Source organism: Fukomys damarensis, unplaced genomic scaffold (genome assembly GCF_012274545.1).
Source record: "Fukomys damarensis isolate Sample0158 unplaced genomic scaffold, DMR_v1.0_HiC HiC_scaffold_11, whole genome shotgun sequence".
Taxonomy (NCBI): domain Eukaryota; kingdom Metazoa; phylum Chordata; class Mammalia; order Rodentia; family Bathyergidae; genus Fukomys; species Fukomys damarensis.
This window is the reverse complement of record NW_022900923.1, coordinates 6730832-6753199: the sequence shown is the minus strand read 5'-3', so window position 1 is coordinate 6753199 and position 22368 is coordinate 6730832. Positions and strand designations below refer to the sequence as shown.

At 46.3% G+C, this 22368-nt stretch overlaps 1 protein-coding gene and 1 long non-coding RNA gene across 5 annotated transcripts in view; one reads left to right on the top strand and one right to left on the bottom strand.

Annotated features, from left to right (window-relative positions):
- The window catches only part of Cenpf (centromere protein F), a 47995-nt gene extending 32531 nt beyond the window's left edge, over positions 1-15464 (top strand). For 2 of the 3 annotated variants that reach the window (XM_010642522.3, XM_010642526.3), the window contains 6 exons: positions 313-3075; positions 4277-4429; positions 4847-5006; positions 6701-7168; positions 8648-8826; positions 14659-15464. In XM_010642522.3, coding sequence (XP_010640824.1) covers positions 313-3075; positions 4277-4429; positions 4847-5006; positions 6701-7168; positions 8648-8826; positions 14659-14850 — 3915 coding nt within the window. In that variant the 3' untranslated portion in view covers positions 14851-15464. The remainder of the gene's footprint in view (positions 1-312; positions 3076-4276; positions 4430-4846; positions 5007-6700; positions 7169-8647; positions 8827-14658) is intronic. The other variant, XM_010642524.3, reaches the window with a different exon arrangement.
- Positions 7942-11251, bottom strand: LOC104875128. 2 transcript variants are annotated; one of them, XR_783957.2, is made up of 4 exons: positions 10827-11251; positions 10476-10746; positions 10093-10129; positions 7942-8473 (listed from the first exon to the last, which is right to left on the bottom strand). It is a non-coding gene; the product is annotated as an uncharacterized LOC104875128 (long non-coding RNA). The 2 variants fall into 2 exon arrangements; XR_783958.1 differs by lacking the exon at positions 10093-10129 and having other exon boundaries at positions 10827-11250.
- Positions 15465-22368: the final 6904 nt, after the last annotated feature.

Here is a 22368-nt window from a genome sequence, read left to right as displayed (position 1 = left end):
CTACTCCTAGCAAGGAAGAAAGGTAAAATTGCATTGTGTTAAAACTCAAGTCGATCCAAGAATGAAAGTGTTTGTCTTCCTGATACATAACTTGCCCAGGGCCTTGCACGTAGGTGGGACCTACACTAAATGTTTACCTGTGTTGAGTCACAATTAGGACAGGGAGAGAAGGAGGGAAGGTTGTGGTGAGGATGTGCTGTGTGGGGACATGTGCTTACCAGAGGCTGGAGGCCCTTTTCTATAAAGTGATAAAAAGGCCTTTTGTTCTTCCTGAAAACTAACATGCATTCTGGTTCTATGTCATGATTACAGGCTATTCAGAGCCAAAATGGTAGCTATGACATAAAAGAATCAGAAGAATATACTTCAGAGATTACAGAAAAAACACCAAAGCGGGACAGTCATCAGATCTGTGAAGAGGTTGTCCAGCAGGACCTCAGCGTAGAGTCTGAAGAAACCACTGAGGGCCCACGTGTTCCACAGGGAGCCAGAGAAGTGCCCTCGGAAGCCACTGATGACACAGCAGTGGGAGTCCGCGGCCAGGGCTGTCTGCAACACACTTCTGAGCTGTCATCTTGTGGCCCTCATGCTTTAGCGCCCATGGAGTTTGTGGAGAATCAAGTGTCTATCCAGACTCTCCAGCTGCAGGTGAAAGAGGCATCAAATGAGAATTTGAGATTACTTCACGCCTTAGAGGACCGTGACAGAAAAGTTGAAAATTTGCTGAATGAAATAAAAGAGTTAGACTCCAGACTTGATTTACAGGAGCTGCAGCTAAGGACCAAGATCAAAATGTGCTTACAGTTGGAAAAGATAGTCGAGGAACTTAAGAAAGAAAAATGTAACTTAAGTGAAAAGTTGGAATCGTTCTCCCGTGCTGACCAGGAGTTAGGCCCGAGAGTAGAAACTTCCGAAGCTCTCAGTTCTAATTTAGAAATGGGCACCGACGACTCCCCGCAGGAAGTTCTTGAAGAGAACGTTCCCATGGTGGGTGAGAGCCGGAAGGACGGATTCCTCGCTGTGGAGATCAAGGCTGAGGACGCTGGGATTGAACATCGCGCCCTTGCCATGGAAGCTGACTTAGAGGTGGCTCAGAATGAGAAGCTGTGTTTGGAAAGAGATAAGGAAAACTGTCAGAAAGTTATTGTCCACCTTGAAGAAGAACTCTCTGTAGCCACAAGTGAGAGAAACCGGCTTCATGGAGAATTAGACACCGTGACGAAAGAAAACAGAACCCTGGCCCAGATGTCTGAGGCGATGAAGGAGAAAGTCCAGGCACTGGAGGCTGAGGTGAGGGACAAAGCGGCTGTCCTTCACACTCTGTCCTCGCAGCTGAGCGAGCTGTCGGCAGACAGAGGTGACCTGCAGAAGCAGCTGCGGAGGTTGGAAGGCGACTCCCAGGCACTGTCCTCTGCAGCGCGGGAACTGGAGAGCCAGGTCGGACGACTGGATAAGGAGAAGGAATCGCTGGCCAGGGAGTCTGAGAGCCTGCAGGCCCAACTGAACGAGTTGGAACAGGAAAGGCTGAGCGCGTCCAGGGCCCTGGAGGTTGCACTGATGGAGAAAGATGAGCTCGCAGAGCGACTCGGCTCCACCCAGCAGGAGGTGCACCAGCTGCGGAAGGGGATGGAGAAACTGCGTGTGCGCATCGAGGCCGACGAGAAGAAGCAGCTCCACGTCCTGGAAAAGCTGAAAGGATGTGAGCGAGACAACGATGCGCTCCGGGATAAGGTGGAGGGTCTCCAGCGGGAGCTGCAGATGTCCGAGGAGAACCAAGAGCTGGTGATCCTGGATGCCGAGAACGCCAAAGCCGAGGCGGAGAGCCTAAGAGCACAGGTAGACGAGATGGCCGAAAGCCTGAGAGGTTCCCGGGTAGATCTCACCACACTCAGATCTGAAAAGGGAGATCTGACAAAGCAGCTGCAGGAGCAACAGGGCCAAGCGTCCAAATTAGAGGCGCGGCTCTCTTCGCTTCAGAGTCTTGTAGAAGAAAAGGAGCAAGCGAGGGCACACATGCAGGAAGAATCCAGAACCGCGGTGGAGATGATCCAGGCACAGGTGAGAGAGCTGACTGAGGAGGTTGCAGCCTTATGTCAAGACCAAGGGACCCCGAAGGCCGAGGAGCAGAACCTGGACGCCCCAGGGAATGAAGTGCCTCGGCTGCGCTACAGCCTAGGGAGGCTCCGAGCCCGCCTGGACGCCGATCGTGAGAAGCAGCTCCGTGTCTTAGGACAACTGAAGGGAAGCGAGTGTTGTGTGCAGCTGCTGCAAGGTAGTGTCGAGAGCCTGCAAAGGGAGCTGGAGCTGTCAGGCAGAAGCCAAGAGCAAGCAGTTCGTGAGGCTGAGAATTCCAAAGCCGAGGTGGAGACCCTCAAAGCAGAAATCCAGGAGATATCCCAGAACCTGAGAGACTTGAAAGTCGATCTGGTTAATACGAAGTCAGAAAAAGAAGATCTGACCAGAGGCCTACAGAAAGAGCAAGCCCGTGTGTCTGAATTAGAAATACGGAACTTTTCATTGGAAAACCTCTTGCAAGAAAAAGAGCACCAGAACGTTCAGGTAAAAGAGGAATCCGAAGTTGCAGTGGAGACGCTTCAAGCACAGTTAAAATTATTGAATGAGAAAGTGGTAGCCTTGTGCAACGACCAAGAGGCCTGCAAGACCAAGGAACAGAGTCTGAGCAGTCGGGTGGATTCTCTTGAAGTGGAGAAGGCTCATCTGCTGCAGGACCTCGAGGGAGCCAAACGTAATTATGTTACTTTGCAGTCTTCTGTGAATGGCCTCATGCAGGAAGTAGAAGATGGCAAGCAGGAACTAGAGAGGAAGGATGAGGAGCTCAGTCGGCTGCAAGGTCAAGTTCAAGATCAGGAGCAGCTCGCCTCTCAGCTGTCCCAGGTGGAAGGAGAGCGGCAGCTCTGGCAGAAGCAGAAAGCGGAGTTGGAGCAGAAGGTCCAAGGGCTGCAGTCCCAAAACCACACCTTGCGGGACTCCTTGGAAGCCCTGCAGAATTCTTGCCAAGAGCTGGAGCGTGAGCTCTCATCGACAAAAGTGGAAAAAATATCCCTGGTTGAAAGAGTGAGTGGCTTTTTATTTCTTTACATTGAGATACGTAGTCATGAGAGGAGGGGCACTTTGTGAATTAAGATTGCTCCGGGACGGTGTCTTCCCAGGTGGACCGAACTCTGGAAAGGTGTTGGGTTTGTGGGGTCACGAGTTTGGGGGCTGCTTGTCATCCTCCCCTCCCCACCGTAGTAGTGAATTCTTGGACACATTCAGAGGGGATGTTTTCACCAACTGGGTCAGGTTTTCAATGTGGCACTCCCCGCTGGGCGCCTTGGTGCTAGGTGGGGGTCTTGAGCCTTCTTAGCCTTCCCTTGCACTGGGGTAGTCTCCCCGGACCCAGTTGAGAACCACCGTTACAGACTATAGCCATACTACTTAGGATTAAAGGGATCCCCTACCTCCCTCGTTTTCACCTTTTAGAAAAATTACTTTGCAGGATACTGATACAGTGTAACCGACAGCACATGTGGTTCCTGGGGTAGTCTGGGGGGCTCGTGCCTTGAGCCCCCTCTTTAATGGCACAACTTTCTTCGCTCTGCTCTTTGATTCGCTGATGATTATGGGGGAGCTCTGCCGTCAAGAGGCTCAATCACCCAGTGTATTTACTGACCCATCTGGGAAAATAATCCCTTTCTAATTAAGTCTTTACCGAGCAAATAACAAAACAGGAATATCCAGAAATGACAGTTGATCCTAATTTCTAAGAATTTCAGGGTTTTGTATACCTTGCAAGAGATGGGAGGCAACGAGACAAACTATGCCAGGTGACCAACAGCAGGGGGCAGTATGAACCATGGAACCTTCACCCATTTGCACTAATAATGGCCCTGCTTCTGGCAGATGAGCAGGACCTGTGGAATTCGTAGAGATCCAGGAATTAATAAAAATGGAAAGCACTGCCTCTAAATTATTCTCTGGTGTTTAACTCAAGTTAGAACCTTTGTGAAGGAGTTGAAGACTTAGTAAACTTACCTGTCCTGCTATTGTTTATTCTTATTGCTGTCCTTCTTATTGCAGTCAATCTTTGCTGGGAATAGGATGCTTACCAGTAGGTGTTGAGGGTACTGATCGAGCGGAGTAGTCAAGGCAGAGTAGCCAGCATCTGTTTGGTTACTGGATGCCAATGTCAGGGTCAGGGAAGGTTGGGTCAGAGTGGCTAATGTGATCGAAACAGATGCCCCCAAAGCAGATGCTAATGACTTTTACATCACAGGTAAACACCATGACTGCGAAGGAGGCTGAGCTCCAGGCGGAAATGCAGGATATGGTACAGAAAACAACAGAGCTGAAAGAAGAATTCAGTGGAGAGAAAAACAGGCTCACTGCGGAATTAAATGTGCTGTTGGAGGAAATAAAGAGCAGCAAAGTAGGTTTCTTTGTCACAGGTTCTTTGCCGTCTGCTAATGCAGTGTGTGTGCTCTCGTGGATGGATTTTCTAAGATCTTCTGAAGGCACTGAACTTTTTTCAACTTTTGAGCATAAATAACCTCGGGCTTGTGTTATGCACAGACTTGCCGTGCTTGCCACCGTGTGACGCTGTCATGAGCCTAGGAGCCATGCACATTATCTTAGGAGCCACGACTGATGCTCGTGATGCTAAGGACAGAGTGACAAAACCACGGGTGCCAGGGAGGTGTGGGGAGGCGTGGGAAGCGGCGGGGGGGCGGCTATGCATCTTCAGGTGTGAAATTTATAATCTATGGTTCTTTACTGTATTTCATAGTTGCTTCTTATGCCTTGTGAAAGGGTTCGGAGTTTTAAATGGAATTACTTGGCTTTGTAGACAGACCACCTAAAATACGTAGATCAGCTGAAGAAGGAGAATGAACGCGCTCAGGGGAAAATCAAGTTGTTGCTCAAATCCTGCAGACAGCTGGAAGAGGAGAAGAAAATGTTGCAGAAGGAGCTGTCTCAAGGAGAAGCTGCCCAGAAGCAAAACACAGGTGAGCGCTGGGAGGTCACGCCTGCTTCCCAGGGGTGAAAGGGCACACTGGGTGTGTGTGCGCTCAGAGGAGCTGCTTCTAGGGCTCTGTTCTGAGTCCATTCCCAGCAGTGACTCATTTCTTCTGAGTTTCACTTGAGTCATAGGATCTTGAATGAAGCCTGCATTTTGCAATTGAGTTGTTCTTCTTTTCTTGAAAACTCACAAAAACAAAACCCTCTGGTGCTACCCTTTTTGTGTTGTTGTTGTTCTGAGACAAGGTCTTGCTATGTCGTTCAGGCTGGCCCTGAACTACGTAGCCCAGGCTGGTCTCGAACTCCCAGCAGTCCTCCTGCCTCGGCCTCCTGAGTGCTGGGATTACAGGCCTGTGCCACCACGCTCGGCCAGTGCTGCCTTTTACCTGTGAGCCTCTGAGAAGAGTTTTTCATGTTCTTTGTTGAAGTAGTTTCTTCATGAAAGGCACTTTGGCACCTGCATTGACATTGTTGACTTGGAAGTAGCTGGTTCTGATGGGTCCTGGCCCAGCCTCATGGCTCAACTAAGAGGAAGGGGTGGGGAACTAAATTTGGGGGTCTGTGAGCCAAATCTGAAAGACAAAGAATACCTCTCCCTGTCACTTTTTTTTTGTACTGGGGATCGAACTCGGGCCCTTGTGCTTGTGAGGCAGGCGGCAGAACCGCTGAGCTAAATCCCCATCCCTCCCCGGCACTTTCTTCCTCTGCCACTCTCAGAGGGCTCCCTGGGGTGGGCAATGGCAGGTGGCGTGAGTGGCTGCTTCACCCAATGCCTGGGCGGGTGGTCAGCTGTGGACCTGGTGGGGCAGTGCTTAGGGTAAGTTGGGGCTTCGGAGACTGTTTTCTAAAAAGAGATTTAAAGCCACCTGTGGCAGAAACAGTGGACCTTCGAGTTACAACTGGCCTGACATAGAAACAACTTCGGTTAAGACAAGAATTTTAGTTTTAACTTACAACCACAGTCTTGAGTTACGACCTGAATGCCGGCCACTTGTGCTTCCAGTTGGTCTCAGATACAAATTTAACTCTTAAAGAGCTCTGGAAGAAACCCGACAGCACCCTTTCCTGTGTGGGGTTGTGAAATCCTAGGCCAGCGTCTCTCTCAGGACCTTGAGAACTGCCTGTGTACAGGAGAGAGTCTTCGAAGGCTGTGGAGAGGAACCTGCACCTTCAGTTGAGTAACTTGAGTTATAACCAGCCCTCTGGAGCAAATTGCATTCGTAAGTCAAGGGTCCGCTGCAGTTGACTAAGGCTTTATATTGTTCACCAAAACTATCATTTAGAAGTCCAGCACCTCCTGTCATTGTCCCCTTCTGTCCCCATAGCCCTACCACACATTTCGTGATCTTTCCTGACTTCTCTTGTTCACTTACGGTGGGAAGAATGGATGGGGGAAAAGAAGGTACAAAAGCTTAGTTCGTCTGATCTCATGTAACTTCTTCCTCGAGGAAGTTTAACAGGAGGTAGAGATTTGGGTGGCTTTTATTTGAGCTGTTCCAATAAGACCACGCCATCTGCTAGACTCTGTACCTGGATGTGCTACATCGTCTGAACGATGCCAACACAAGTAGATAACTCTCCCAACCCCTCCGGCAAAATGCGGTGTAAGTCTGCGGTGGCCTGCGCCCCAGGGCAGAAGCAGCATCAGCTTGCGTGTGACGTGTCACTCTCTTTGGGACAGGTGCTCTTGAAGCTAATGTGGATGAGCTGAGGGCTGAGATCAGAGAGCTGAAAGAGACTCTTGAAGACAGAGCCAAGGAGGCTGACGAGTACCTCGATAAGTACTGCTCCCTGCTGATAAGCCACGAAAAGCTGGAGAAAGCGAAGGAGATGTTGGAAACACAGGTGGCTCGCCTGAGTTCACAGCACCCGAAGCACGGTCTCAGCGGCTCTCCCCTGCGGAGTTCAGCCACTCCAGAGCCGTCTCCAGCCCCTTTGGTTGGGGAAGGGAAGTCATCGTCTGGTCAAAGCAAAGCTTCCGGCAAGAGGCAAAGGTGCAGTGGGAATTGGGAGAGTGGAGGAGGACTAACTCCTTCTACCCCAGAGGCCTTTCCTAAGAAAAGCAGGACAGTGGTTGGAACCGGTGGCATCCACCCTGCCAAGGATGAAGAGTTTGAGCCGGAAGGGCTTCCGGAAGTTGTCAAGAAAGGTATGCGTAATTTTAAACAACTTCACAGGCTGCTGGTGGTAGAGCTCAGTGGTACAGTACGTGCCTAGCCTGTGGGGCCCTGGTTCTATCCCCACCTCAGCCAAAGAAAGCAAAAAACCCCCTGGAAGTTATATGTGTGTTCTTTTGAAGTTCTGTATAATCATTCACGTGAAAAAATAGAAACATTGACTTTTTAAGTGTTTGGGTTATTGTACAACAATTCCAACTGCTCTGCATAGCCATAGTTCACTGGTGTTTTTTTGGTACCGGGGATCAAACTCAGGACCTTGCACTTGAGAGGCAGGCAGCAGAACCACTGAGCTAAATCTCTGGCCTGCCATGGTTCATTTTTCAATTGGGAAGGTATCATTTTCCTTTCTGTTGTGAAAAAAAAGTGACTAAGATTAGTTCCTCATAACCCACTACACAAAGAGCTGGTGGATTTGAAAAATGACTGTCAGAAACCTGTTTGGAATTTGGTGTTTCTTCAGGGACCCCCTCAAACTTTTCATCCTTCCATCAGTTACAGATAGATGAGGAGGACAGTGGCCCTGGGGATGCTGGCCCTGTGGCTGGCACCACTGAGCATACTTTTTTATTTTTAAACTCCATGCTAGCCCAGGTGTGGCCAACAGGTGCAGGTCAGCCGAAAAACCACCTGTTAGTGGTGATTCATGACCAGAAAATGCTCAGAAACTGTGTGCAAGAGGTTAGAAATTTTCATAGCAGTCGATATTGTTGCGACATCTGAGCACGTAGATGTTTTTGCTTTGGGGGCGGTCTTATTTTATTATTCAAAAATATCGCACAGCAGATTGGAAATCCCCCTCCCCAAATCACAGCTCATTCTTTGCTGGATCGTTGGAGAAACACAGTCCTGAATGGCGTAGCATGCCGTTAGCATGTGATGTGCTGTCTCTTCGTGTCCTTGGGGCTGGTGGCCCCTTTTCCCTGCAGTCAGTGTTCGCTCTTTTTCTGGAAGCAGCCGGTGTAAGCCAGTGTGTGGTCACTCTTAGGAAGGCCGGGCTGCCCATCTTGTCCTCCAGCAGAGTGGCTGCCTGAAGGTTCTGTTATCGCTGTACCTTTCCTCCCTTCAGGTGACAGCTGGCTTTTTTGATTTTTCTTTTTTATGTTGCCCCTACCCCCTTGTCCCTCCAGTCCAAATTTTATAGTAAGGTCTGCTGGTGTTCTTTGGATCTTAGAATAGCGCGAGCTAGAACATTCATGTAGGAGAAGAAGCAGAAAAAAATATTTTTGGGGTGCACATTGCTGCTTTTTCCTTCTTCCCCATGTGGTTCTTTGTTTCTAAAAGGAGAAAATATGATAGTAATACGCTGGAGTTGGTGACCCCTGGGGAAGCTCTGGTCCCAGAGACTGGGAGAAAACATGTTTGGAGTTGGTTTTGTTAAGACTTTGCATGGTTCCACTATGTGGGGAATTGGACTGGGCAGCCTTGACAGCCGGCGTCTTTGCCCTTAGGGTTTGCTGACATCCCAACCGGAAAGACCAGCCCCTATGTCCTGCGTAGGACCACCATGGCCACCAGGACCAGCCCCCGCCTGGCTGCGCAGAAGTCAGCCCTGTCCCCACTGAGTGCGGGCAAAGAAAATCTTGCAGAGTCCTCCAAACCAACAGCTGGTGGCAGCAGATCACAAAAGGTAAACTGCAGCGAGCCTGGGGCTCCCGTCTGTGACCCACGAAATCACAGCCCTCCCACTCAACAGCGCTTTGAGTCCTACCGTCTTCCTGTTGTGGAGCAGAGAAGTCAGTAGGAGCAAGCCTGGGTGTGGCAGTGCCGCTCGGCAGGAGCTGGTCCCCGCCCTGACAGCCACCTCTAGCCATTTGCTGTGTGACAGTGCAGAGGGCCCCTGAGGAGGTTTCCAGGGTGACGTTTCGCCTCTGCCCGGGGTACTGATCATTGTTTTTTCCCCACTTTCCATTTTCATCTGCCCCCAGCTACATATTTGTCATGGTTTTTAGTAATTCTTTGCTGTCTGGAGAAAGCACTGTTTTAGCAGACAGCTAAAGAAAGGGCTGTGTTCCTGGAATTGTCTGTTGTGATTTTTGAGGAGAGGACTTGATCTCAGTGACTGCTATGTGCTTCACAGACAGCCCAGCAAATGCTGTTTAGCACGTAGAGAGTATGGGCTAGCAGATCTTTATTCCCGATACTGTAAGCCAGACCAGCAGCTGCTCTTTATGTATGCAGGAGTCAGAAGGAGCCAGGTTTGAGCTCCTGGGTTAGGTGGTGTCATTTCCTAGATGGGTGACTAGGAGCCATCCTTGCCCCTTAGTGAAAAATAGTGTCCGTTCCTGTTGGTCTGAAACACATGCATTTTATTTACTGCTCTCATCTTATTTTCTTATTTACTGAGCTCTCACAGTAAGTGGTTATCTTGGTCACTTTTCATATTGCTGGAACAAATACCTGACACCCACAATTTAAGGAAAGAGAAGTTTGTTTTGGCTCCTGTTTCAGTCCATAGCCTGCTGGCTCCAAGGCAGGAGAGCTACTCCCAGCCTGGGGACAGGAAGTAGACAGCAAAGGGAGGAAGTGGGACAGGAGATAAACCCTTCTGGGTTAAACGGACAGTGACTCACGTCTTCCAGCCAGACTCTGCCTCCTGACAGTGCATCAACTATATTCCCCCATAAAGCAATTTCAGAATCCCTCCCGATGAGCCCACGAAGGCTCGGGGACATTTTAGATTTAAACCACAATAGTGGTTATTGTAAGAGAATGAAGAAAGTGAGACTCATAAAGACGTATCCTCCCAGCGTTAGTACTTCCTCTCTCTCAGCTTCCCGATCTTGCTCTTGCCACAGCGCCAGAGCTTTTCAAATTGGGGACCATGGGAATACTGTTGGAAATTGCTAGGCTAGCTTCGAGAAGTTTTAACATTTTGTGATGTTACTCTGCTCACCTGTCAGAGTTTGAGTGATCCATCCAATAAGCTGAAACTAGCAAAAGAAAGAAAAAGAAAGAAAGCTTTGAAAGTATAGTAACTCTTTTTAAAAAGTGGTAATTCTGTGAGCAAGGATGATCCACATTAGGATTTTGGGTACCAAATGCAAACAGTGTTGGTCATTAGTTGCATCAAAACAGAAACAAGTTTGCATATTGGTTTTTTTTGTTGTTGTTGATGTGGAAGAGCTATACAAAAGTTATAACCTACTAATAAGACTATTAAGTCTGTTGCTACTTTATATTATAATAAAGTTAATTCAAGGATGAGAAAAGTCTAAGATTTTCTTTTAGTCTTTGAAATGGGACCTCCGTTACTTGCGTTAGAAATAACGTACTTACCGTTTTGTGTACGTTTTCCTCCATCCCCTCAAATATTCGTTCTTCATCTCTCTTCACCTCCTTTTCTCCTTTGGGTTTAACTTTTGCTGTCTGCCTGCAATATGGCCACAATACACCACCTAGCTGTTTTGAGCGGGAGTCAGGCTCTGGCTTCTGGTGTGGGCTGGGTCACTTCCTAGACTGGGAGCCTCCGCCCTGGCCCTCAGTAAACGGTGAGATCCGTTCCCGGTGGTCGGATACTTGCAGAGAGCAAAGAAGTATCCATAGGCCCCTTAAACAGAGAGCCGTGACACTTCAGTTAGCACTGCCCACCCCTGTCGGCCACCACGCTCTCCCCTTGATGCTACTTACTTGAATTCCTGTCTTCTGAGTTGCGAATGAGTAGGTAACTGATCATGTGGCTCCCGTGCCCTCCTGACGAACGATAATGCTGAGATTCAACAAATACCATAGCCAAGACTTGTCATGAGGTGACCAAGACCGTAGGTGTTTGTGAAGGTGTCTTAGGAAATCGTCTTATCAGATCACCACAGGGGTCATTTTTTTCCTCTCCTCCCCCCCATAACAAGGAATTGCTGGTAAAGCAGTTTGCGGGTGACGTTCAGATTTACAATCTAGGAGAAAGCTTTGCACACTAGGGGGCCTGCTGGGCACGCTGCTGTTGAGCCTGAGGGTGCAGAGTGGTAACCATGGTTTCTTGCAGGTTTGCGGCTGCGCAAGGCTGCTTGCTCTCAGGTCTGCCGGGAGGTGCCTTGCAGCTGGCACTGGCGCATGCGCGATGGGGGTCTGCTGGAAAGGAGGGCCGGAGGCAGGGACCAGGTCCCAACTCTTCCAAACCTAGCGTAGTAATTTGCAGTTTAATTCCATGTTTTCTGACTCACCCAGCAAAATGCTTGCCTCATCCATTAAGCATATTTCATCATCTAGTTTTTAAAATGTAGAGCACGGTGTTATTTTTCTAAAGCAGTGGCTTAGACACAGGCTTTTTTGGGTTGAGGAAAAAAAAATTTTTAATGTTTTTTCGGTTTTTATTTTTTACTACTGTTTGTTTTGGAGTACATAATGATTACAGTCCTTGTGTAGAGTTGGTACATGGACATAAGACGTCTTAATTCTCTTTTCTTCCCCTTCTTCCACCCTCTCTTCCCTTTCCCTCCATTTCTGGGACCTCTTCCCTTTCGCAAAAGATCTGTCTCCCTATTTTCTACCACTTGTCTCTTACTTTGCTCTTTATTTGTACTTTGGATTCTTCGTATAAGAGAAGCCATGTCGTGTTTGAGCTTGTGTGTCTGATTTATTTCGTTTAACATTATGGTATCAAGGTGCATCCATTTTTCTTGGAATAATTCAAGTTTATGAGACACTCAGGATTACGAGCTCTCCTCTGAGTTCACTGGCTGGGGTTTGAGATAGATGATTCCTTAGGTCACCGAGTGACATCTGATAAGCTCAAAGTGGGGCCAAATGGGGACAATGCACCTTAGGCATGGATTATTCTATTTGTCATGCCGCTGGGGTGACTGTGCCCAAACTCCTAGTGACTGTAGACTTGATCCCTGAATGTGGGCACGGCAGTCCATGCCCAGAGGTCCAGCCCCTATGTTGTAAAGCCCATCCTGAGTGGTGGCCCAAGGTGTGGCAGCTGTCGGTGGTTTTGGGGGCCTTGCACTTTTTTCTGCTAGTGGGTTCCTTTTCACAGAGAAACCCACTCTTTGGTCTCTCTCTCCCCATATGGCTGCAGACATATTGGTAAGGCAGGTGTGGATGCACTATCCTGACAGGCTAATGCTTGGTGGATTTGACCTTGTAATTAACCAATGTGAAGATCATTCCATGGTTTAAACTGATTGGAGTACAGTTTCTTCAATTGGGTATTGGAGAAATTGATTCTAGTTGGGAAAAGCCAAGGAGTATACTTTGGGAATTTAATTGGGATTAAGAAAGAGTCTTGCTGGCTCAATTCATCATTATTTATGTGATCTCTCTCTCTCTCTCTCTCCTTTTTGGCGAACCTAAAGATCTGACACTTTGCATCTGTTGAATTCAAGGGAAACATTTGTCTTTGGTATCACTATTTTTCTTTAAAAAAAAAAAAGTTACCAGGAAAGCTGTGTTTTTCCTTCAGCTTTCTGTGGATGGAAATTTCCCAGTAGCTCCTGGCCCTTTGGGTTGTTCCTTTTCAGAACCCTGCATGAGACTGGAGAGAGAAGCAGAGCTTCAGGGTGTGCTCTGCTGGCCTGAGTCGCGAGGTTTCCTGTAATGAAAAGTCTCCAGTGCTTTGGAAAGTTGTGTGCTTCTTATGCAGAGAATACACAGGGGAGACTATTCCTGTTCCTTGCAAGACTGTCGCTCAGCGAGTGTCACTTCCCAGTACCTGCACTGAACACCCGTCTGCCCCTGTTGAGAGCGTTTCTTCATTTTCTGTCCTGTTTATATACTGATTTGTTTTTTGAGATGGGGTCTTGTTCTGCTGGCCTCAGCCTCAGCCTCCTGAGTGGCTGGGATGACAGATGTACTGCATGGCTTCCCTCTTTTTCATTTAAAGATCTTGCGTCTTCTGCTCCTGCTTTCCACTTTCCTGAGTGAACCTTTTTTTTTCTGCTTCTCATTTTACCATTTATTATCACCGCTTTAGTCATCATTTGTTTGTTCCTTCGTGAAGCTGGATCTAACAATACTCCAAGCATCAGCTCAGATAAAATTGCATTTTATTCCTACCATACACTTAAAGATATATTAGATGCTCTGTTCATTTTTAACTTTACTAATTTTAGTTTACTTCTTTTGAGACTTGCGGGAAGACCCTGATAATTACATACCCACGTGCCTGCTTAACATTTCTCCACATATTAAACCAAAAGATTTCATATTTGCATATGCAATCCAGTGTTCCATCTCCAGTAAACGTAGAGGGGTACAAGCACTGATATTTTCTATCCTAACGTTAGTGACTGTTCCTAGCCTTCATTCATCAAATCAGTGAAGCAGAGCACTGCATCCTTTGGGTCAGTGCCTATCTGAATTCTCGTAGTAAATTTACCTGTGCTCACATGGACTGGAGACCAGGCAGTACAATACCCATTCACTATTCTTGGTTGACTAGCATTGATCTTGTATTTTTCTATTAATTTAATTTTTATACCATTAGCAAGCCTACTAGAAAAGAAACTATTAAAATGATGAGTCTTTGTGGTGTATGTGTTATCGTAGTCTTGTGAACCCAAACTGGGCAGTTCATCTCCTAGGACACCAAAATCAAGCAAGAAGCTCGCAGCTATAACACCTGCACCCAAAGTGGAAATTCTAACTGAATCATCCCCTATTGCATTTGTGTATTTTTCCATTTTATAAACTTAATTCATACTGTTTTTTACCTTATGTACTTCATGCATTGCCCTATTGCCAATGTGACAAATATCATACATGCACTGTACTACATAATATATGTATAATCAACAGTAAAAGGGTAGCCCCATGCTTATGTGCAAGTACATAGAACCAAGATAATACATAACCCATGAATTTCCTGAACAGCTCCCTGTCATACCAGGCTCGCTACGTTGCCCAGGATGGATGGGTTCCCAACTGGAAGCACAAAATATAAGGAGTATGATTCAAATACTTTTTAATATGTCTTTTTATTGTTGTTGTTGTTGGTACCGGGGATCGAACTCCAGTCCTTGCGCTTGCGAGGCAAGCGGCAGAACCACTGAGCTAAATCTCTAGCCTTTAAGTCTTTTAAATATTAGAAATATAGCTTCCACCCAAAGAAGTTTTCCTAACTTGGTTTCTACTCAGTTTGCATGACAGTGGGGGATCAGTTAGGGCAAACAGGCAGCTATTGACAAAAACATATCAAACATTTCCCGCCTGGTCAAGGTATTGTGGGTGTTAGGGATAGGCAGAAAACAAGACAAGGTCTCTGTTCCAAAGTGTTGACCTTCTGGCCTAACGATGCCACACGGTTAGGAAGCCAGTCTGGTCTTTAGAAGCAACAGGGACATCTGATGACCTGTTAGAGACTGTGTCTGTCCCATGTCCTTCGAAGTCCACCGTTAGGATGGGGTCTGTTCTCAGGAAAGGAAATCATAAGCTTGTGTTACAGGTCATGCACTTGGTGAGATGGTGCTTGCTTTTCATGCTGTGGACGTGGACGCCATCTCAGCCTCTTTGTGTGTTGCAGGTCAAGGTTGCTCAGCGGAGCCCAGCAGGGTCTGCAGAGCCCACCGTGAAGTCTGCTTCTGTCCGTCACCTTTCCGGGAGAAGCCCGGCTGACAGCCCCAGGGATGGCCCCAGAACCAGGCGCAGCCCGCTGGTCCCCAGGCCGGACGCCAGGCCCGAGCCCACGAACAGCGAGAACTGTCGGGTCCAGTGAAGAGACTGCGCCGGGCAGGACGGCCGTCTCCTCCAAGGGCTTTTCCTCATCGGGGAGCAAGCACGGCAGTGTGATCCCTGTGATCCCCGCACCTCGTCCCCTCCAGTGACCTGCGTGCAAGGGGCCAAGTGTGGAAGCACTGATCACCCAGTCCTCTACTGTAGTGTGACTAGTCCCATGTAAAGCTGTCTGCTCATTTGTTGCAATTAAATGGCAAGCACCGTGACAGCCTCTGTTTGTATGTGGAGTTTACATTAAAGAATACAAAACATGTTCTAAACTTCCAGTTGGCCACTTGTGGGAAAAACAGAGTCTTCTGCTTTAGGAGCTTTCCTGTGTGTAGTGTTAGACAGGAAATAACTTTCAATCAAAAATTTCTTTGAGCTGAAAGAAATGAAGGAAAATTGTGTTGTATGTTTCTAAGAAAAACATGTCCTTCTCTTCCAGTGTGTTTCATATGTCACTGTATAATGTGTACATACGTGTGTGTAGGGCTTTGGGGGGTGTGTGTGTTTTTTCCAGTGTTTAGAGGTGTAGCATATCATGCTTTCTGTAATGCTTTGTTCTTTTTAAAAACCATTATATTTCTTTGGTGTGCATTTTCATATCTGGTGATGTATTAAAATAGGCTTTTTTTCCCTAATAAAAATCTCTTTTCTTTGTAAAAATGTTTCCTAAATATAAAAGGTGTTGTGAATATTGGCCCCATTTCTTGCTAACAGCAAGCCTCTTACAAAAGTCAAAATGCTTGAACAAATGACAGAGATGTTTGAATACCTAATATTCGTATATTTAGTGACCATATTCAGTTATATGAAAAGACACAACTTAGACTGTCAGTCATAAAGATTATATGAGAACATGACATGTCCAGCAGGCATCCGGGACATTGTGTAGACTATTAAATCACATTAGCAGGACACGGGTAAGTAGCGCTTTCCAGCTGTGTTTATTGATGATAGTATTTTGAAACTGTGCAGGCATCATGCACCCTGTCAAATCCAAAAACATTCGAACAAGGCCATAGGTCCTTGAAGCAGAGCAAAAAAGTTTTTCAGAACATGAGTTAGGAAAAGATAAGTTGTTCTTGGCCTTCAGTTCAAATTGATGCTCAAACCTTGATAAACAGAATTTTATAATTTAAAATCGTTCTTTGCAGAGAAGCCTCTATCGCTGGATAATGTTCAAGCTAGTGAGCTGTTTAAGTATTCTTCTCTTGAAAGCGATACCTTGTTTTGCTCTTGTTTCTTCAGGTGTCCTGGGCTGAGGTCAGGTGCAAACCCTTATCCTAAGTCATCCCGTGTCTGTCACGTGCTCAAAGGCTCGGCCCAGGGCAGACATTGCTGGGTGCGGACCAGCAGCTGGAAGGGTCCGCTCTCCTTCTGGCTTGGTCGTTCCTTAGGTCCTTGTTTGGTTTGGGCACCACAGCTCCTGCTTTTGTTACTTCTGTCCCTGAACACAACGGGTTGACGCCTTGGTGAGTAAAGCGCAGCCAGGAGATGAGGGAGGTTTCTGGTGGAAGCCCCTAAGGGGAGGATACTGGGGCTCATTCTCAGAGCAGTGCCTCTGCCTGGACAGAGCAAGCAAGGAGGTGATCTTGAGGAACCCCACGCATGTTCATCTCGGACACACTGTCACACCTACATGTGGGCACACTCCTGAGAATGCCCAGTTTCAGCTCATGCTGCTTCATAGCTTGTTTAAAAATGGCGGACTGGAAGTCCCTGGGGTAAAGAATTTAGCTTTACACCGTAATGAGTGAAATTACTTCAGGTCAGCTAGAAGAGGGCCTGGGTGGCTTTGGCTGGTTTAAACTGGTGCCTTATCTTCTCTGGAGGATCTCAACTGAAATTAACTAGATAGACCCACCATTTAAAAGGGGTATCAGCCCTTTCCCTGGAGTGATTGACACCTGCCTAGTGGCTAACATTTTATAATTGTAGGAAATGCTTCAAAACCTTATTTAAAATATAGGCAGGTCATTATTCTTTTCCTCAAGCTGTCAGTACTTGTTAAATGTGAATAGAGCCCAGTATGAGATGAAAAGTAAATATGCTACAGCCCCAGCTCTCAGTTACCTTCTAAAGTGGTTGAGTCACAAGGTCCCAGCTGACAAATCACATGGTGACACAGACCAAGACCAGAGATGAGGGAATCCAATTCTCCTTTATGTGTCAAGGGCTCGGTGGGATGTCACCTCTTCCTTGAACATTGTGTAGGAACCGAAAAGCCCTTTGTGTTATTGGTAATTGTCAGAACTGACTGCATCTTCGATAAGAAGGTAAGGAACACTAACATTTAAATCCAACCTGCTTTGTTAAGAGTTAGTCTTTCACTTCTCCCTACCTCCTTGTATATCTTTGAGATTTACGATTTTTCTCATTTGACCTCAATTTATTTATCGGAACTTTCAAATAGGCATATTTAAATCTGGAAAAGAAGTCAGGTCCTTCCCACAGTCCTGGGAGGGGACACCTCCACCTCCCTAAAGGTTTGATTCTTCAAAGGTCTCTAACCTCAAGTTACTCAGAATGTTGGTGGTTATTTTAGAGTTTCTAAGTTCTTCAAAAATCCTTTGGACCACAACAGTACATCATGAGAGAGATTTAACTGGCAGCCAGGCCCTGATCAATTCTTTAAAGTCATAGATTTATCGCACCACTCGCAAGTTGGGTTGATCACAAGTGAGGTTTTCATTCCCTTGTGGATAAACAGGGAACTGCAATGGCTTCTCCCAAGTGCCTGGAATTGGTAGGTACCGTGGCAGCTGACCTATGTGCTCCCTGACTTCTGATCACCTAAGCCGCCTTCCCTTTGGGGGAAGGGGACCCAAAGAACTTGGCCGTTCTCATCAGGAAACCTTGAGGATGGAAAAGCTTATGTCCGCCAGGCACAAGTGTGGCTAGTGCCTCTACCCAGCTGAGCGTGAGTGAACTATTCCCCATGGGGTGGGAAATTCTACCCACTTCATAGGTGTACTCAGACCCTACATCTTTGTGAAGGGTATGGTAGAGTCTCCATTTTATTTTGAGGTAGAGATTAAGTAACAGTGGCAGAACTTCTGATTCCTAGATCTGGGGAGATCTTGTTCAATAATTAAAAAGTGCAAAGTGAGGGTTATCTTCATTGGAAAAGAGATGGAAGGAGCTCAGAGAATTGAAGTATTTGTTCAGGAAGGGGCAGAAGGTGGGTCTGACCTCAGCTTCATAAACACGGAGTCTGTTCTCATTTGTCCTCTGCCTCTCTAGAAGCAGGCTGTGCCAGGGTAATTCTGACAGTGACCATATTGCAGAGGGCAGAAGTAGCTGTCCCACTTGCTGTGTGCAGCACAGACACCATTAAGTCTGGGATGATGGCACCTGATTTGTGTTACCTGTTCTGAAATCTCAAAATACAAAAGAGATAGGAATTTCCACCCAAAGAAACTGTAGCTACTAAAAATGCATAAGCATTATTACATAGAGGCAAATCCTTTAAGAGACTGTCTTGGCGAAGTCTGAAGATTTATAAGCCTTTGACTTTCAGTATTGTGCGACATTACAACTGAAAGTCGGTTGTCAGAATGCCCAGGTTCTCTCTTTGACCTTGAGCAAATTACTTCTTCATGCTCAAGTTTAGCTCATTGGTAAAACTGGGTATAATAATACCTCTCAGAATTCTCATGGGGATTGAATTGGGCAATTGGCTCATAGTTAACTGTTCTTATAATTTTGCACTCAGGAAAATGTTAATTTCTCAGTATACAGTTATTGCATGGATAGTTTTTTTTTAAAATAGCTTAAGACTGTTGGATACATCTGTACTTCCTATGTCAGACATTAACTTCATTCAACTGCTGTCATAAAAAATTCTCACCATTCTCAATGTCGTGCATATTTTTAAAGTAAGCTTAATTGCTACAGATTAGTACATATTGTTCAATTACTGATCATTTGCTTTGGGTGGCTTTTGTTTATTTGGCTCGTTAAAAATATCCAAGGAGGGCTGGGGATTTAGCTCAGCAGTTCAGTGGCCTGCCTTGCAAGAGCAACGACCTGAGTTCAATCCTCAGTACCACCAAAAAAAAAAAAGGGAATTAAAAATATCCAAGGAAAACAATTACTGCAATTTTACTAACAAATGAGCTGTGGTCTCAGAGTTCAAATATAAATTGTTTTTTGGGGGAACTCAGACTACATTTCTTTATAGAAACAACATAGCAAATTGTGCCTACATCCAAGCCCAGCAAGCCGATTTAGTCCATGAGATGTCAAAATTACAATTTGGTTTTTCTCTACTATAGAAAGCATCATAGCATCATTTCTGCAGAATGATATATTTTAGGAATGAGGTTGTCTGAAGCTCAATTTTCTACCCCTCGACCATTTTCCCGTGTGGTCCGTTCTTCTCTTCCCACTTTGAAGTAGGGGTCAGGAATTGTCTAGGGTCCTCAGGATAGAGATGGTGATATTGGCTCCTGTCTGCCACCTCTCTGTGATAGCATCTGCTCCCAGTCCCAAAGGGGATGGATGAGATGGCATCACAGTGGCTGTGCTGCAGGTGAGGATGGCTCTGGGTGATGCTGGTGTATTAAGTCAAACTTCGTAAAGTTCTCTCTCAGATTTTGCTCCAGTCCACAAATATCCCACCAGCCTCCATCCCCAGAATCCAGACTAGTGGCTGGGTAAGATTGCTATTTGTATTCCCTTCTCCAGGATATCCCCATGACCAGAGGGTAGTGTGTAAAATGAAGACAATTTCCAAACCCAGTACTTGGCAGTTTCAAATGCTTTACCTCATTTGATATTAAATAATCCCGAGAAGTCTCAAGAAGAAACCTAAACAGGTTAAATTTGGGTGCTGTGGTCTTGGGCTCCACATCCAGAGCTGCTCATACGTTACCACCCACCTCTCCAGTAGAAAGGAAAGGGATTTAGTCCTCTAAGAAAGCAACTGCAAGCCTGGCAGGTTCCTTCCAGAGTTCCATTCTGAACACAGTGGGGGAAATGGTCTTTAGTCAGGGATTAATGCAGTTTTTCACTGCTAAGGAAAATCTGCTCTATTTTACTTCATTCAACCTGCTGATGTAGTCAGGGATTTGGCAGTCAGATTTCCAGCAAGAATTACCTTGTGGTAAGCATAGGGAATTGTACTTCTTCCAGCTTTGTTTTTTTTCCAATGCTGCTTTTGCAAGGGGTAGGAAAACAGGAAGCTTTCCAGTTATAGGCCATCTAGAGAAAACACTGGGATGGATATTTCTGAGTTTTAGATGAGCTGGATGTTGAAATAGCAGCTGTGTTATCTAACAGAGCAACTGCTGGCTCTGTACCCATCCCTTCTGCTGGATCTTGGCCCTCAGGGCAGGCCACATGAGGGTGTTCTTTGTGCTGGAAGCTGTGTTTGTTGCTGTAATGGTCATCTTCTTGGACTCAAGCCAGCAGAGGGCCAGGAGGGTGCCCCGGGTTAGCCCACAGTGCTTTGTTCCCTGTGTGCTCTTTATGCACAGCCCACGTGGTGTTCCTACACATTGGCCTGGTGCTTACTTCCCTTGAACACCTGAGGAAGGAGAGATGTGCCGGCGCTCTGCGTTGATCACAGGTGTGGCGAGTGCACAGACCATTTTACTTCTGAAATAGCCAAGGGTTGAAGCAGACAGGTGAGCTACACTTGGTTCTGCCCAACTACTGTTTTGAGAGGTTGGAACTCAACCTATGAGACAACCAAGACATCTTCTGTGAGGGAATACCAGTGCTCAGAGAGAGGCATAGAACCTATTCTCATGGCAGAACTAATTAACGGAGGATACTCGTCATTTCCAGAACTCAAAACAGTTCTTCATGGGCAGATTTAATCCAGGTCCCACCTACCAACCTGTTGTGGTGAAAATCAAAAGCTCAAATTCGCATCCTGAATTTTGTTCCATTACGCATGACAAACGTAGGTTGTTTTTACCTTTGAATTCGTCATACACATATTACGAAGAGAATATGTTGATTTGGTTAAGTCTCATACCTGTTTCCCAAATGTGGCATGGGTTGTTGTCAGTGAAGGTATATCACCTAAACTGAGTTTAGCTATTTGGAAAAACTATCCATGGTCAGGATAGTTTGTGTTGCTCTGGCAAAGACAGTGGCTGCTTTTCTAGCAGCCACTCTTACGTTCTTTCTTGTCAACAGAACCTCACCTTTGTCCAGATGTTGGGCAGCCATTTTGTTCAGGGAACATGGACCCGTCCGTAGGGAGGGAAGAAGAGTAATCCATTATGGCTGCCGCTGTGGTGCGCTTGGCCAGGGATCCGTTACGAGGCATTTCCAAAACACCAATGGTTCCAGGTCAGAAAGACGGGAAGAAACTGGATCCGTAGTAATTTTGTTACACTTCTGAAGTCACCTTGGACTTCTTATTATTTTAGAACATTTAATCTTGTATCGTTAAAAGCAACTTCCAGGAGGAAATTCTGCAACTTTGCTCAGAAGCTTCTTGAAACAACTGCAAAGGTTGTGTTCAGATTTCTTGTTAGTCACCGCCCACTCTCTGTATACTTTCTGTACATGTGGCCTGCGCCCAAGCAAGAAAACACTTCCAAACGCAGTTGTGTGGTATCTTCTCTCCCCAGATCTATTGTGAAGAGCATTTCTGCCTACACTGGTATAGGGCACCTGTATGAAATCTAATTTTTGCCTCAAAATGGGCTGAGTTACACAGGGAATGCACGAAGAAAGTACATATTTTCCTAAAGCCTCTTGGTTCAAATCTGTAAAGTGATTCATTATTCTGCCTATTGTGATTCCCTTAATATCATACAATCTAAAGATCCAAAAATCGAGAGAATTTTGGGGTTGCCACGCCTTCTATAATAACAATATGATTAAATTATCTAGGTTTTCTTTATCACTTTGAAGATGAAGAAATTGAGATCATGAATGGAAAATAGTTTTTGTTGTATCTCCCATTATGTCCTAAAACCTAGATTTTAGGCATCTAGAATGGTGCTTTAAAAATAGACTATGTGGCCCGCGTGTGTGAATAATAACTTGCACATCTCCCCCTAGAAATGACCCTCTGCGACACTGCAGGAGAAACAGGTCCGCAGTGCTATGGGAGCTCTGGGGTGGAGCTCCATCCTGACAGACAGCACCTCACTGGCCTTAACAACCAGGGACAGCACTGAGAAAGCCGGCAGGGAAACCAGGGTCAGGCTGGTGGCCACAGATGTGTACGTGTGTACATGTAAAGGGTCACCCAGTGACTGGTGGCAGGGGATCCCGGAGTCCCTCAGATCCATCCCCAGGCTTCCTCAGCCCGAGCTTGCACTGATTCAGCCTCCCTCTGTCTCTCACACTTCTCTTCTGCTAGCTCTCAAACATGGCAGCTCTCAAGCACACCATTTGGGCTTTCACACTTAAAAAAATATATCCTCAGATATAACCAGTCAGAATTTGGAGACCTCCCCTCCCAACTCCTTTCCTCTACACGGACAACCTACGTGAATTACCAGCTTAGGAAAACTAGGCAAAACCAGAGTCCAAATACTGATAT